The sequence below is a fragment of the Osmia bicornis genome, chromosome 13 (genome assembly GCF_907164935.1).
Source record: "Osmia bicornis bicornis chromosome 13, iOsmBic2.1, whole genome shotgun sequence".
Taxonomy (NCBI): Eukaryota; Metazoa; Arthropoda; class Insecta; order Hymenoptera; family Megachilidae; genus Osmia; species Osmia bicornis.
Window position 1 is genome coordinate 6,776,433 of NC_060228.1, and position 13,708 is coordinate 6,790,140.

Here is a 13,708-nt window from a genome sequence, read left to right on the forward strand (position 1 = left end):
ATACGTGAGAAGCTTGTATCTGGGGTTGGGAAACCAAAAATCAAGAGAAAAGATGAAAATGCAATTTAATTAATTTAGCATTCTCTCTTGATTTTTTCAAGGCCAAGCCTTATTAGTTTGTAAGTCGTAGTCGTGGTACTAGACCCGATTACAAAAATGAAGTATTAAAGTGAAAGTGCAGTGAAGTGAAGTGAAATAAAAAATATTTTGTGCTTGGACATTTGCAAAAATTATGCACGTATGCGAGTAGCGATTCAGAGAATTATTGCTCGTTTACGTGTTTCGTTTTTACGAATGCCTGAGCAAGCGTAAAATTTTCGCGAGTGATTTTTGTGAGGCTATTGCCGAAGAAAGAAGTGGCCATGTGCTGAAGAGCCCCGGCAAAATTTGCCCAGAAGAGGGGAACTACTAATGGCTCTCCATCTTCGGATGGACAGTCATTCTGTCACTATGCTCGCTAATTTGTTCTTTTCTTTTTTTTTTTCTTGACCGGTATGAAAAGTACCGTCGAGAACATATTGAACTTGAAATTTTATTGCAATTTTGTTTCTGTTCTCGGTATTTTCCGTTTCAATTGTAATCGAAATTGTGATGTTAATTATATTTTCTGTTTCAGCATTTTATTGTTGAAATTTTTATTTTATGTTGTCTGTTTTGGGGGGTTTTATAGTTTTAGGGGGTTTACTATTTTATTTCAGGAAATTATTCTCTTCTTATATCGATTTCGTATTCTCGTTTCTTTTATTAAATAGCTCTGAGGTTGCAATGGTAACTATGTTTTCTGTTCTTGGCATTTTCCATTTCAATTGTTATCGAAATTGTGGTATTAATTATATTTTCTCTTTCAGAATTTTATTGTTGAAATTTTTTATTTAATGTTATATGTTTTGGGGGGTTTTATAGTTTTAGGGGGTTCACTATTTTATTTCAGGAAATTATTCTTTTCTTATCGATTTCATATGTATGTATTATCTTATCTTCTCATATCATACATTCGTATTCTCGTTTCTTTTATTAAACAGCTCCGAGGTTGCAATGGTAATTATGTTTCCTGTTTCCATATTCTACCATTTCAATTATTACTGAGATTATGATGTAAATAATTATATTTTCTCTTACAGCATTCTATTGTTGAAGTGTTGTTACGTAGGCGAGTACGTGCGCCGGTGGATACTTTCGAATGAAAAGGAACTTTCTTTTCAAGATAATTTAAGACATCATCGAGGGATCATTGAAGAATTCATTTGTTTTAAGTTACTTTTAAGTTGATTTTAAAATACTGTAAGCGAGTTAAGAACGAAAGTATGCGAGGAGATGAGTATGTGCATGCAGTATGTTTATGAACGGGTTATGTGTATGGACTGGTATGGAGGTTTGATGCAAATTTTTTATCGGTATTGTGGTAAAGAATTTGCTGCCCAAATTGTGATGCGGCTGTCTATCCGAGGAAACAATTACATATCTCAGCATGTTAAGAGAAGTGTAATTGTCGCTTTACGATACTAAGCTGCCAACTTTGAAAATGAATGAAATTGTAATTAATCGATGTTAAGATCGATGTGGGGGATCGGCGTGACCGTATGTCTATTCTCCAATACGCGAGCCTACGGGCTAATTAGAGTCTATACTCGGTTATCTCGTTGGCAACAGCTTGATAGGCGAGGTCCTTGTTATGGTGGGAGGTTGGGACTAGGTGTTAGGGTGGGTCACAATCGTAGCCACCTCCACGTGGTGTGACCTGGTAATCGGTATCGTCGTCTAAACATTTATCAAATGATAATTTTTAGAAAACGATACCGAGCTGAACGCTACGATTCGCGAAGATAAAGTAGTAACATAAATTTTTTCGAGTCCACTTTTTGATTGATCATTATTGCTGATGAATATAACTTTGAAATTAATTACTTTTTTTATTATGTGACTACTTTGTATTGAAACATGTTATTTTAAAAGAAAAATGATAAATTAGGAATATCATACATTTGTATTCTCGTTTCTTTTATTAAATAGCTTTGATGTTGCAATGGTAACCATGTTTTCTGTTCTTGGCATTTTCCATTTCAATTGTTATCGAAATTGTGGTGTTAATTATATTTTCTCTTTCAGAATTTTATTGTTGGAATTTTTATTTTATGTTTTATATTTTCGATTTTCCTTTCCTTTTCACTTTTGTTTATGACGAGTATAACATTAGAATAGTAAGTACCGTAGGGTCCTTGTAATTATTTTCAAGGTAATTTAAGACATCATCGGGGAATCGATGAAGAATTCATTTGTTTTAAGTTACTTTTAAGTTGATTTTAAAATGCTGTAAGCGAGTTAAGAACGAAAGTATGCGAGGAGATGAGTATGTGCATGCAGTATGTTTATGAACGAGTTATGGTACAAATTCTTTGCAACGTGACACAAATTGGAGGACTTCTGGATGTGAAGGGTTATGGAATTGCAATGAAAAACGGTAAGCTTTCTTTTAGATAAAATTTAATTTATTCAAATCAATTCTGATCAACATAAATAATTACAGATTCACCATATCATCATGCACTGAACACTGCCGTATTAAAATTGTAACAAAGTGGTTTGATCACAGAATTAAAGACTAAATGGTGGACGCAGAAACGCGGGGGTGGAAAATGTCGACTATGTATTCGTATAAATTGGAAAAAAAATTATAACACGAATTCAAAACTCAATTTTTATAAAATTAACATTATAATTTATAGGAAGAAAGCAGTCAAAGTATGGCAGATGAGCTGGATCTTGACAACGTGGGTGGTGTTTTTCTAGTATTAACTGTTGGTGTTGCTGTCTCCTTTTTCTACACCATATTCGAACTTCTGCGGAAGATTGGTTGCACATCTGTACACGAAAATGTAAGAATAATTAAATAATTTCAATCACATCTTGAAATACAATGTCTTAGAACTACTTTAAATCTTAAACCTTAGATCTTACCTTAAATGCTAAAATCCATAGGAAGATCCATTTTAAGTATGTCGTATTCATTTATCAGATTTCCTTCAAAGAAGAACTCATGGCTGAAATTAAATTCATCGTAAAATGTGGTAGTACGTCAAAACCAGTAAGAAGGAGAAAAGGTTTTTCCAATGGAAGTGGAGAAGATAGTACTCCAGGTTGCACTCCTCCTTATGGTATTATTCCAGCGATCAGGATACCCAATTCTGAGGATAAATAAATTTATGTATAATGGAATATTTTATTAAACTACGAAACATGTAAATAAATACAATTTGATTAAATTTATAAATGTAGTATCAAATATTGTTCTTCTCTTTATTTCTATGGCCACAAATAACATATCAACAGCACAGATTAACTGTGACAACTGAAATGTGAAATATCAAGGGCCTAAAGTGTAAGATGAAGTGTGAGATGTGAATCATGATATATAAAGCATGAAGCATAAAGTTGGATGTGGTCTATTATGACACGATTAGGAAGTCACGCTATGCACTAAATTTACAAATCACACGAGACATTTTACATTAACGTTCCATTAGTGGAAATTGCTTGCATATTAGTATCATTCAAAGGTACAATGATAAAATGACATTAAATAATAGTGAATTTAATATTTCTTATATGTATATCAAAAAGAAATATGATATGTTAATATTATTATTGGCCAACACATTTGATCTGTGATGTTGTCAAATGGTAAGAGTACTTTGATAAAATATATTATAACTTTTACAAAACAAGGATTAAATTATATACATTAAATAAAATCATAACCAATATTATCGTATAATAAACATGAAACATGAACCAGCAATTAATTGTAAATATAAAATAACAGAAAATATAAATCGATCGTTAAATCAGTTAAATAAAATATATTATTTGCACTAATAGATAATACTGTATTGGATCAGATCCAAAAAGGATACGTAAAACTTACCGATTTTTTAAATTAAACTATAAAAAGCACGCTTTATTCTTATGTGAAACACGTTCATAAAAGGAATTTCATGATTGTATTCTGGTTTATCCGGTTTACCTTATCTGCATCGTCAGTTTCCTCCAATCAACAAGGAAAAAAATGAGAAAAATGTTATCTATTCAGAGAATTAAAACATATTACATCTGTATACGTTGTAAGCGAAACACCCATCACTATTCCGAACAAGAGAGTTTCACGATTTGTTCGTTTTCCGTTCTTATATTTCGCTATATCCGGTCAAACACATCACTATTCCGAACAAGTGAGTTTCACGATTTGTTCGTTTTCCGTTCTTATATTTTGCTAGATCCGGTCAAACCCATCACTATTCCGAACAAGTGAGTTTCACGATTTGTTCGTTTTTCGTTCTTATATTTCGCTATTTGCTCCGGGGTCCCTGACACCCCAGATGGTATCAGGTCGGTGCGCAGAGATGGGCGTTGGTGCTACGGGGTCCGTGGCACCCCAGCTGCTATAATATTGGTATGCAGAGATACTCATTGGCGTTTCGGGGTCCTTGACACCCCAGATGGTATCAGGTCGGTATGCAGAGATCGTCATTGGTGCTTCGGGGTTCCTGGCACCCCGGCTACTATAATATTGGTATACGGAGATACTCACCTGCGTTTTGGGGTCTCTGACACCCCAGATGGTATCAGGTCGATACGCAGAGATCGTCATTGGTGCTTCGGGGTTCCTGGCACCCCGGCTACTATAACATTGGTATACGGAGATACTCACCGGCGTTTTGGGGTCTCTGACACCCCAGATGGTATCAAGTCGATACGCAGAGATAGGCATTGGTGCTTCGGGGTCTCTGGCACCCCAGCTGCTATAATATTGGTATGCGGAGATACTCACCGGTGTTTCGGGGTCTCTGGCACCCCAGATGGTATCAGGTCGGTATGCAGAGATAGGCATTGGTGCTTCGGGGTCTCTGGCACCCCGGCTGTTATAATATTGGTATGCAGAGATACTCACCGGCATTTCGGGGTCCTTAATACCCCAATATGATATCAGGTAGGTACGCAGAGGGTGTCATTGGCGCAGCGTGGTTCCTAATACCTCTGGATGAAATCAGGTCCGTATGAAGAAGGCGCAACCAGTATAATAATTTTCCTCTAATTTTTGTCCAGAGATTATTTAATTTACTTAATTTATTTTTTTTGCTTATAAAAGACGCTCATCGAACGAGAATAACGTATATGATTGTATCCCTCTTCTGAGTCAGCCGAGGACCCCTTTTATGTTACTTCTTCTGGTTATTTGTATAATTTTATCCCTCATTGTAGTCCAAGGCCATCTTTGCATCCCTTACATGTCTGCATTCCTTACATCTCTGCCAAACTTTTTTTTTTTTTTTTTTTTTAACGTGGTGGAAATCTTCAGAAAGACACCTTCAGCCCCCCTGGGGAGGGGCCGGAGGTAGTGTGGGATTTTTACCCACTAAAACCACCACGGTGGCCTGCACTGGGGCTGTAGGGAGGGTCCTTTGACCCTCCGCCATGTGCCAAATTCCACCGACATCGGGGGCCACACCCGATGGCGGCATTCCTGGGACCGCGTGCAGTGGAGACCTGGGCCCCAGCCCAGGACCCCTGCGGCATCCTTTACATCCTTCGTTTAGTTAGATCTCTGCATCCCTTACATCACTGCATTCATTTCATCCCTGCATTCATTTCATCCCTACATTCTTTTCATCCCTGCATTCTTTTCATCCCTACATTCATTTCATCCCTATATTCTTTTCATCCCTACATTCATTTCATCCCTACATTCTTTTCATCCCTACATTCATTTCATCCCTATATTCTTTTCATCCCTACATCCTTATCAAACCTACATTCTTTTCATCCCTCCATCCTTTTCATCCCTACATTCTCTTCATCCCTACACTATTTTCACCCGTACATTCTTTTCATCCCTACATCCCTTTCATCCCAGTATCCCTTATAATCCTGCAAACCTTATAATAAATATATTACAAAGACTGCTTCGAGTAAAGGTAAGTAAAGGTAAGTAGTTTTTCGCGAGAAATTTTGCAAAATTTAGTTTCCTTTATCGCCACCAGAGGGCGCTGATTCGACATCGAAATTTTAGTTCAAATTTTTTCCGCTAGGGGGCGCTCTATTTTTGAGATTTTTCGCGAAATTCTCGAAAAAATAGCGCCCTCTAGCGGCAAAAATTCGAACTAAAATTTTTTCGAAAATTTAGTTCCAAATTTGGCCGCTAGGGGGCGCTATTTTTTCGAGATTTTCGCGAAAAATCTCAAAAAAAGAGCGCCCCCTAGCGGCAAAAATTCGAACTAAAATTTTTTCGAAAATTTAGTTCCAAATTTGGCCGCTAGGGGGCGCTATTTTTTCGAGATTTTTCGCGAAAAATCTCAAAAATAGAGCGCCCCCTAGCGGAAAAAATTTGAACTAAAATTTCGATGTCGAATCAGCGCCCTCTGGCGGCGATAAAAGGAATTAAATTTTGCACGATTTTACATAAAAATGTTGCGAATGTGTGAAGAATGCAAGGATGTAAGGGATACAGAGATATAAGGGATGTAGAGATGTAGGGAATGTTTGGATGAAAAGGATGTAGGGTTGAAAAGAATGTAGGGATGAAATGAATGTAGAGATGAAAAGAATGTAGGGATGAAATGAATGTAGGGATATAAAGAATATAGGGATGAAATGAATGTAGGGATGAAAAGAATGTAGGGTTGAAAAGATTGTAGGGATGAAAAGAATGTAGGGATGAAAAGGATGTAGGGTTGAAAAGAATGTAGGGATGAAAAGAATGTAGAGATGAAAGGAATGTAGGGATGAAAGAAATGTAGGGATGAAAAGAATGTAGGGATGTAAGCGATGAAGAGATGTAAGGGATGAAGAGATGAAAAGAATGTAGGGATGTAAGCGATGAAGAGATGTAAGGGATGAAGAGATGAAAAGAATGCAGGGATCACAGAAAATAAAATAAGGGTATGTATATGTATGTTTAATAAGTAGATCCGGACGCCTCGGCGGTCTCTATAAGACTGAGGGGTTTCCACTTCGTTCTAGGTCAAACGGTTTATAACGCAGTCAGCTGGCCACGCAGTAATGTTGCGAGAAATCTGGATTACACGTTTTGTAAATGGCTGTATATATTCTTTTTCTGTTTTTAACGTGAAGAAATCTTGTATAAAATCTCCCACCGTCCCCTGGGAGAAAGTGGCGGGGCGGGGAGAGTGTCAGATCCTTACTATCTGAAACCTATACGTTTAGAAATAAAAAAGAATAATTATGAAGATATTAATTATAAATTGGAATATTATAAGGTGGATAGGATGGGTGTCGTTAGATAATTCGATCGTTTGAGTGAAATTATGTATGTATATATATCTCGTGAAAAAGCTTTGACAACATTTTATTGTTAACCGCAGAAAAAGCCATATACACTTTCACACGAAATCGATCATAGTTCGTAATAATATCGAAAATTTATAATAATTAAATGTTGTACATAAATATAAAGACGACGATGTTGCACGTTCTCGTGTGTGCCAAAACTGTACAAAAATTATTTCGAACATCTTTCGCAACGCTCGTTGAACAACTTATTACTCGGTGATTGTGGCATTTTAATATTTTCATTATATTTTTTCTTCCCCTTCTTCGTTCTTTTATCCTGTCTTCTGTTCACCAATATGTGACGAAAAACTGTTTCATTACATTTTTTTATTTCACTCTCTCGTTCTCTCCCTCTCTCTCAATCTTTTGTCAGCTTGCATTGGTAAAATTTCATACTAAATTTGCATTCTGAGGTGCGCTTACAAGTTCGCAGAGCTTTTCTTCGACTTCACATGAGATGCGATATATTTGTTAAAATCGATAATCAAATACACGGCCGGAGCGGGTGGAAGGAACGATTTTTGGTGTTTTTTTTTTTTTTAATCTTTTTGCGCTTCTATAAATCTATCTATCCTATGTACTTTTTTAGCCGCGACGGTCAAGTGCCATATATATATATTTATTTATTTATATATTTATTTTATTCATATAATTTTTTTTTTGTATTTTAATCGGTACTTCGAACGCAGCACGCACATTTTTTTTTTTAATTCTTTCACCTTTTAACATCGCAAATTATTACTGATTAACAACAGCGATTACATATTTAGACGTGGCGTGCTCCATTTCAAATCTCTATTCTTTATTATTTAATGTTTATATATGTATTTATAATAATATACCTCTTTTCTAGAATTCCTTTGCGACAACGTCGTTAATGCGATAATCGTTTTACCTATCATTTTCCATTTCATTTTTTTATATTGCTCTATCTTTATCGCGACTTCTATTCAACATATTATTTGATCATTTTCTCATCTATCCTGTTTCCATTTTCCATCGTTTTCAATATTTCCCTCTTTTTCTTTTAATTATCTTTATTAATTATTAGTATTATTCCCTAAACCGATTCGTTCGACACTCTCGACATGTCAATTATGCATTTATTATGTTAATACTTATTAAATATTCTTTTAATTATTGTAGATCACAGACAACTTGTTCTTAATTCATAAAAACAATTCAATTATTATTTTTTTCCATAGTGTACGCGGTTTACGTGTATCTGTGCAACTGTGTACACATGTGGAATTGTGTTACAAACCATGTGTGTGTATATGTATGTGTGAGTGTAGTTTTTGTACGTGAAAATTGTAAAATGACGGGATCTCGAGTCGAAGGAGAATCTCTTCTCCGAAATTTGTTGATGCATCATGGAATGTTAAAATTATTCCCTATACAGACAGTTTAAGTGGTTTCGGGTCAAGCACCAAAGTAATTGCTTCTCCTGGTTCTCTTTTGCTCCTTTGTTTAGAGATCGATTGCAAATTGAATAATTTTTCATACTTCCCAACCTCGGAGACCAGGGTCTACTTGTTTGATCGATATTAGAAGTAACAATGACACTATGCAATATAGTTCCAAGAAGCATAATCGAATTTCAATACCTTTTGTAATTTATGAAAGACGAAGTACTATATTTATTTGTTTCTTTTTTAAATTAGATCAAAGGTTCTCAAGAAAATTGAGAGTTGCTGTTGAAAACTTATGAAATATCAGTGATGGAAGGAAAAATTGAATTGTAGGCAATTTTGCATTTCCGCAACAGTGAGGATACATGTTATAAAATTTCCTAATGAAACCAATTTCCTTTGGCATCAGTTTTTGCCATCGATCTCAGGGGTGGTTTGCCTGCCCTGCGCCACTCGTATCGATTCAAGCGCAGCAACGTGGCCAAGAAAAAACCACTGTTACTTGGTTCACCCTCTGCGCAACTGGCACCCTGTTCTGCCTCACGCAGGGGTGAAATTTCCTTGAGCCTCGCGATCGCCACGAATTCTATATTTCTGAATGTTGCGTGCGGCGTATGACAGTGTTATTCATTATTTAATAGACTTTTATATTTAGCATTATCGACAAACTTGACCCGACTCATCGTTGACAAAATCTTATTCTTTAGAAATAATGTCACCTAGTATTACAATGCGATTCAGAGAAGCCTGATTTGTAATATACATCAAATTGTTAAATGCTATTAATATTATATTAGTTTTATGAAGTAGTAAGTGAAGAGTTTCAATTGGAAAATTTTAATCAAACTCCCTTCTAAAATCATTATAATATTGTAAAGAATATTTTAAATCTCAGAAAATAAAAATCACAACCCCATTATTCAAAGGTTGATAACAAATTAACAATCAGATGTATAATACAAATTGGCTACTGATTTTAAAAGTTCCAACACCACCTGAATTCCTAACAATTACACTTTTTGCCACCTTTATCTCTCCTAAATGAAGCCACAAATGAAGAGGTGGTATCGTCCTTCAAAGCGCAATTTGAAATTTATTACTAACCCGAATACCCGTCAATCGTCTCAAATATACCTGACCGGAAGCGTGTGTCCCAAACAATGAAACGGACGTGTGTACGTATGTATATGTGTGTTGGTGTTCGACAAAGTGTATAATCGTACTCTACGATGCACGTGGAGTGGCGTTTCTCGGATGCGTCATGATCACACAGCAAGCAGATTAACTTATTAATACTTGTTAACTGGTAACGGTACTCTTAATTCATTAATTTACTCGTTAAGCTTTAGTCCACGTGAGTAACGCGACAATTTCTTCTATATCTTCTTTCTTCTTGAATCATTCCAGTGCCATTTTCATCCTTTCAACGAGTGAACCAGAGTGAACTTATTGTGCAATTTAATAGTCTTTTCTCATACACGTGTGAGTAATTATGCGAGCGTGTGTGCTATCGGCAGGAATGCTTATCTTGCTCGATTTTTCTATCGAACAAGGAGGAGAGTTTCTATATATATTATTTCTCAGCGATCGAATCGACATTGACGTTCATCGTGCAGGCGTGAAATAGCTCGTTCCTTTCTACCTTATACTCCGGAGGACACTCTTCTCAGCATGGCTACACAAATTGCACGGAGAAAACGATGTGCCTCGTAATCGAAAATCGATCCTGTACCGGGTGTTTCCGAAACGATACACGAGAAAATTCTTCGCAATATGTTTATTAATCAAAGATAACAAAATAAACAAATGGTTGCATTTACAACAGTGCTCTCCAAACACTATTTATAAAGCAAATACTGTAATTTGAAGCATTATATTAAAAATTAAAAATTTCATTAAAATACCTGTGTACCTTTAATACAATTATTTTCCGCATAAATTTATTCCTTCCTATTAGAGAAAAAAGAATGAAGCTTCATCGTTGGAAAGCACTTACAAGACTACCACCCTTTGTCTATGAAGAATCTCAATAACCACGATGCAAGAATCCTTTACGAATAGAAAAACGGGTTAAACCCCTCGAGAAGGGGTTGAATAATTCAGAAAAGGATCCAAGTATCTTTTCGTTTGCATCGAGTATCTTGAAAATTTGTTGGCGATGTTTCGGAAGCACCCACCCTTTTTTTTTTACGAGCCTCCAAAGGTGCCGGCCAAATATAATATTTCCTCGCTGGATCCTGGCCAAACAGCCGATACTTTCCATTCGACACCAATCGCAACGATCGATCGGGAAAAACACTGGGTCGCCAAAGGATTAATCGATCGACGGAGATAGTTGAGAGGTGGCGCTCGCGCGCACGGGCGGTTATCGAGTAGAAAAAAGTCCGTCACAAAATATCGTTATATCTCTATCGGATAATAATTATCGCGTACAGTGTGGGGACAGTTATGCGACAGCGCGATGGAGTGTTCAAGCGTTGTCGAACCAGCACTCTGGATCACCCTAACTTCCATCCAGCAAAGATAATCGTGGACGCCTATTTTGTCCTGACACGGGTATCTCAAAATCACGTTCTACCACTGAGCTATATTTATTTCTATCCTGGAGCTTATTCGGAAAACTTGAGGCTCAATGAATCGAGAAGTAGAAAATCGTTTGAGGAAAATTAGGGAGAGTCCTCGAGGCAACATTTCTCCTTGCATTCTGTGCAAAACCAACTATACTAAATTGGTCCAGTATCGAAACAAAAACATGGCTTTTGCAGCGGACTGGCTAGTTAACCTCGTTATCGTAATATGCTCGACATATTAAGCTCTCTAACAATATACACGCTTGCATGGATTACATTTCGCAAGCTTCGAATCGTATACTGGTTACAGGGGAGTGGAATTACTAAGTCTTTGTCGGTGGTAGAACCGATTTGTAACCCTTTGAAAAATGAAATCGTACGATCGCTTCGAGAGAAGTTGAGCATCGTGCAACTCTGGTTCACTTCGTGGAATCGTAATCCGCCATTAAGCGCTATTAAACGTTGTTTTATTCGGCATGTTTGGTAGTCTGCTGAGAGAATATCGGCTGTTCGAGGTCGGTCATTTTTAATCAGCTACGTCGATGAGGTTCTCTCTTCGTCCCCGTTGTTGGGTCGCTTAGTGCGGTTTCCAGGAGATGTTGTTCAGACCTTGAAAGTGCCGCTTCAGACTGCTGCCGTCGGCCCAGGGGGAGTCGAGATACTCGTCGTCATCGTCTTGCTCAAGTTTCTGAAACACAAGTATCGAGGTTAATAAAAAGCCCCCGATAATTTTCAACAAGGCTGTATTATTGATTTCGAGTACTTTCATTGTAAGGGAAATATATTTTTCTAAGCCAAATGTACAAAAACGTGAAGTGAATAAAGTGTGAATTACAATTTAAAATTACTTTTTATTTTATACCTTTTTTAATCCTACGATCACCCAAGTTTAAGTAGAGGAAGCACTGTATTGGAAAAATATGAAATTTACAAAGAGAAAAGTCTGTCGGTGTAAGACTTTGTATTAAGCAGCTTGCCAGAACTGAGGCCGCTCTAACACTCAACGAGGACAGCATTATCGATCGTATAACGCTAACGAGCAATTTCGAGTATTAAAATCCGTATTTTATTGATCATGAATATCAGGAATGTGTGTATGGGTAATCACTTTAAAATGGTAAGTGAGCTACGCTCGAGTAACCCTTGCTTTTTATTCGATGGATGAAAAGTCTATTTTATAGGTATTCATGAATGAAGTACGGTTTATTAATGCAATTTATTGTGAGGATGCATCTCGTAAATTGCATTCGTAACTTCGTAAAGAAAGAAGATAGTTGAACAAGGTTCTTTTAATTCAAAGATTTTCTTTATATCTTAATACAATGAAACTTTAATTATTAAGAAAACAAATTTTCTATCTGTCATCTATCTTACGTCGTTGAGTTTAATTTAAGAGTTTGATGACCAGAAGTATTCAGTGAACGAAGAAAGAAAGCTAGAGAGTTCATAGTCGCTCTTAGGAGGGAAGAAGGGATAAGAGTAGGTTGAAAGTGGAAACGGGGTGAGTTGTTGGAGTTAGGCTTGAAACTAGGGTGGAGGTGGTTAGGTCAGAATCGATGCTTGCGTCCTTGCTTGGCCTCACAAGTGGCCTCCCTCACGCATCCCATAAAAGGGGTTTCTTCGATGTTTCGATATCAATTCAGATAATCGTGATTTTCAAAAAAAAAAATGAACTGAATAACACGTACTATACTATCGAGTTATATGTAGTTATAGTTATTAGTAATAATTCATATTTTCTATTCATTTCCTTATCATTTTTTAGATCCCTTAAGGGTAGCTATTTTCAGCATTCTATATTTAGAATGTAGTTAAAGCAGAAATAACACTAGAATAGTATTAAAGAAGAGGAATGGTTCAGGAATTAATTTTGATGTATCATCATGAGTAATGAGCTACGATTCGAATCCTGATTAGAAGAGAAATTGATTACACGGTGGTAAATAAATTGACTCCCGTGGGACACCCTAAAGCCAATGGGAATTTCCTATTACAGCAATTCGAATCTTTGATGATCAAATGCAATCGGGCGTTGCCGATTGACCCTATTACGTGGTTCATTCAAGAAAATTCAAATTGGTTCATCGAAAAGTATGAGAATATCAGTAAAGTACTACAGTTGATTAAAAATAAAAAAGAAATTTGTGTTATATTAACCGGAAATTATCACTGAACGTCATTTCTAAAATTTTAATATAACAAATTGCAAATAGAAAGTGTTTCTTTTTAATTAAATACAGTGAAATGTGTGAAAACAGTAAAGGTAACGATTCGTTTAACAATCTGATTTCTATTATTCGTATTATTTGCGCGACAAGTCACTTAACAGTGAGACCCCTTAAGCAAGAGCCTCTTTGAAAGCGGGAACAAGAGTTTTTGGCA

At 36.3% G+C, this 13,708-nt stretch overlaps 2 protein-coding genes across 6 annotated transcripts in view; one reads left to right on the plus strand and one right to left on the minus strand.

The window, feature by feature from the left end:
- The first annotated feature begins 2,367 nt into the window (after window positions 1-2,367).
- Window positions 2,368-3,221, plus strand: LOC114878622. Of its 2 annotated transcripts, none has more exons than XM_046288351.1 (4): window positions 2,368-2,458; window positions 2,525-2,644; window positions 2,724-2,873; window positions 3,014-3,221. In XM_046288351.1, exons 3-4 carry the CDS (start codon window positions 2,742-2,744, stop codon window positions 3,194-3,196), a joined length of 315 nt encoding a protein of 104 aa, XP_046144307.1. In that variant the 5' UTR covers window positions 2,368-2,458; window positions 2,525-2,644; window positions 2,724-2,741; the 3' UTR covers window positions 3,197-3,221. The 2 variants fall into 2 exon arrangements, with proteins under 2 accessions (XP_046144307.1, XP_046144308.1); XM_046288352.1 differs by having other exon boundaries at window positions 2,525-2,635.
- A 4,113-nt stretch (window positions 3,222-7,334) lies between these two features.
- The window catches only part of LOC114878625 (cilia- and flagella-associated protein 298), a 69,932-nt gene continuing 63,558 nt past the window's right edge, over window positions 7,335-13,708 (minus strand). For all 4 annotated transcript variants that reach the window (XM_029192646.2, XM_029192643.2, XM_029192645.2 and 1 more), the window contains one exon: window positions 7,335-12,014. In XM_029192646.2, coding sequence (XP_029048479.1) covers window positions 11,904-12,014 — 111 coding nt within the window. In that variant the 3' untranslated portion in view covers window positions 7,335-11,903. The remainder of the gene's footprint in view (window positions 12,015-13,708) is intronic.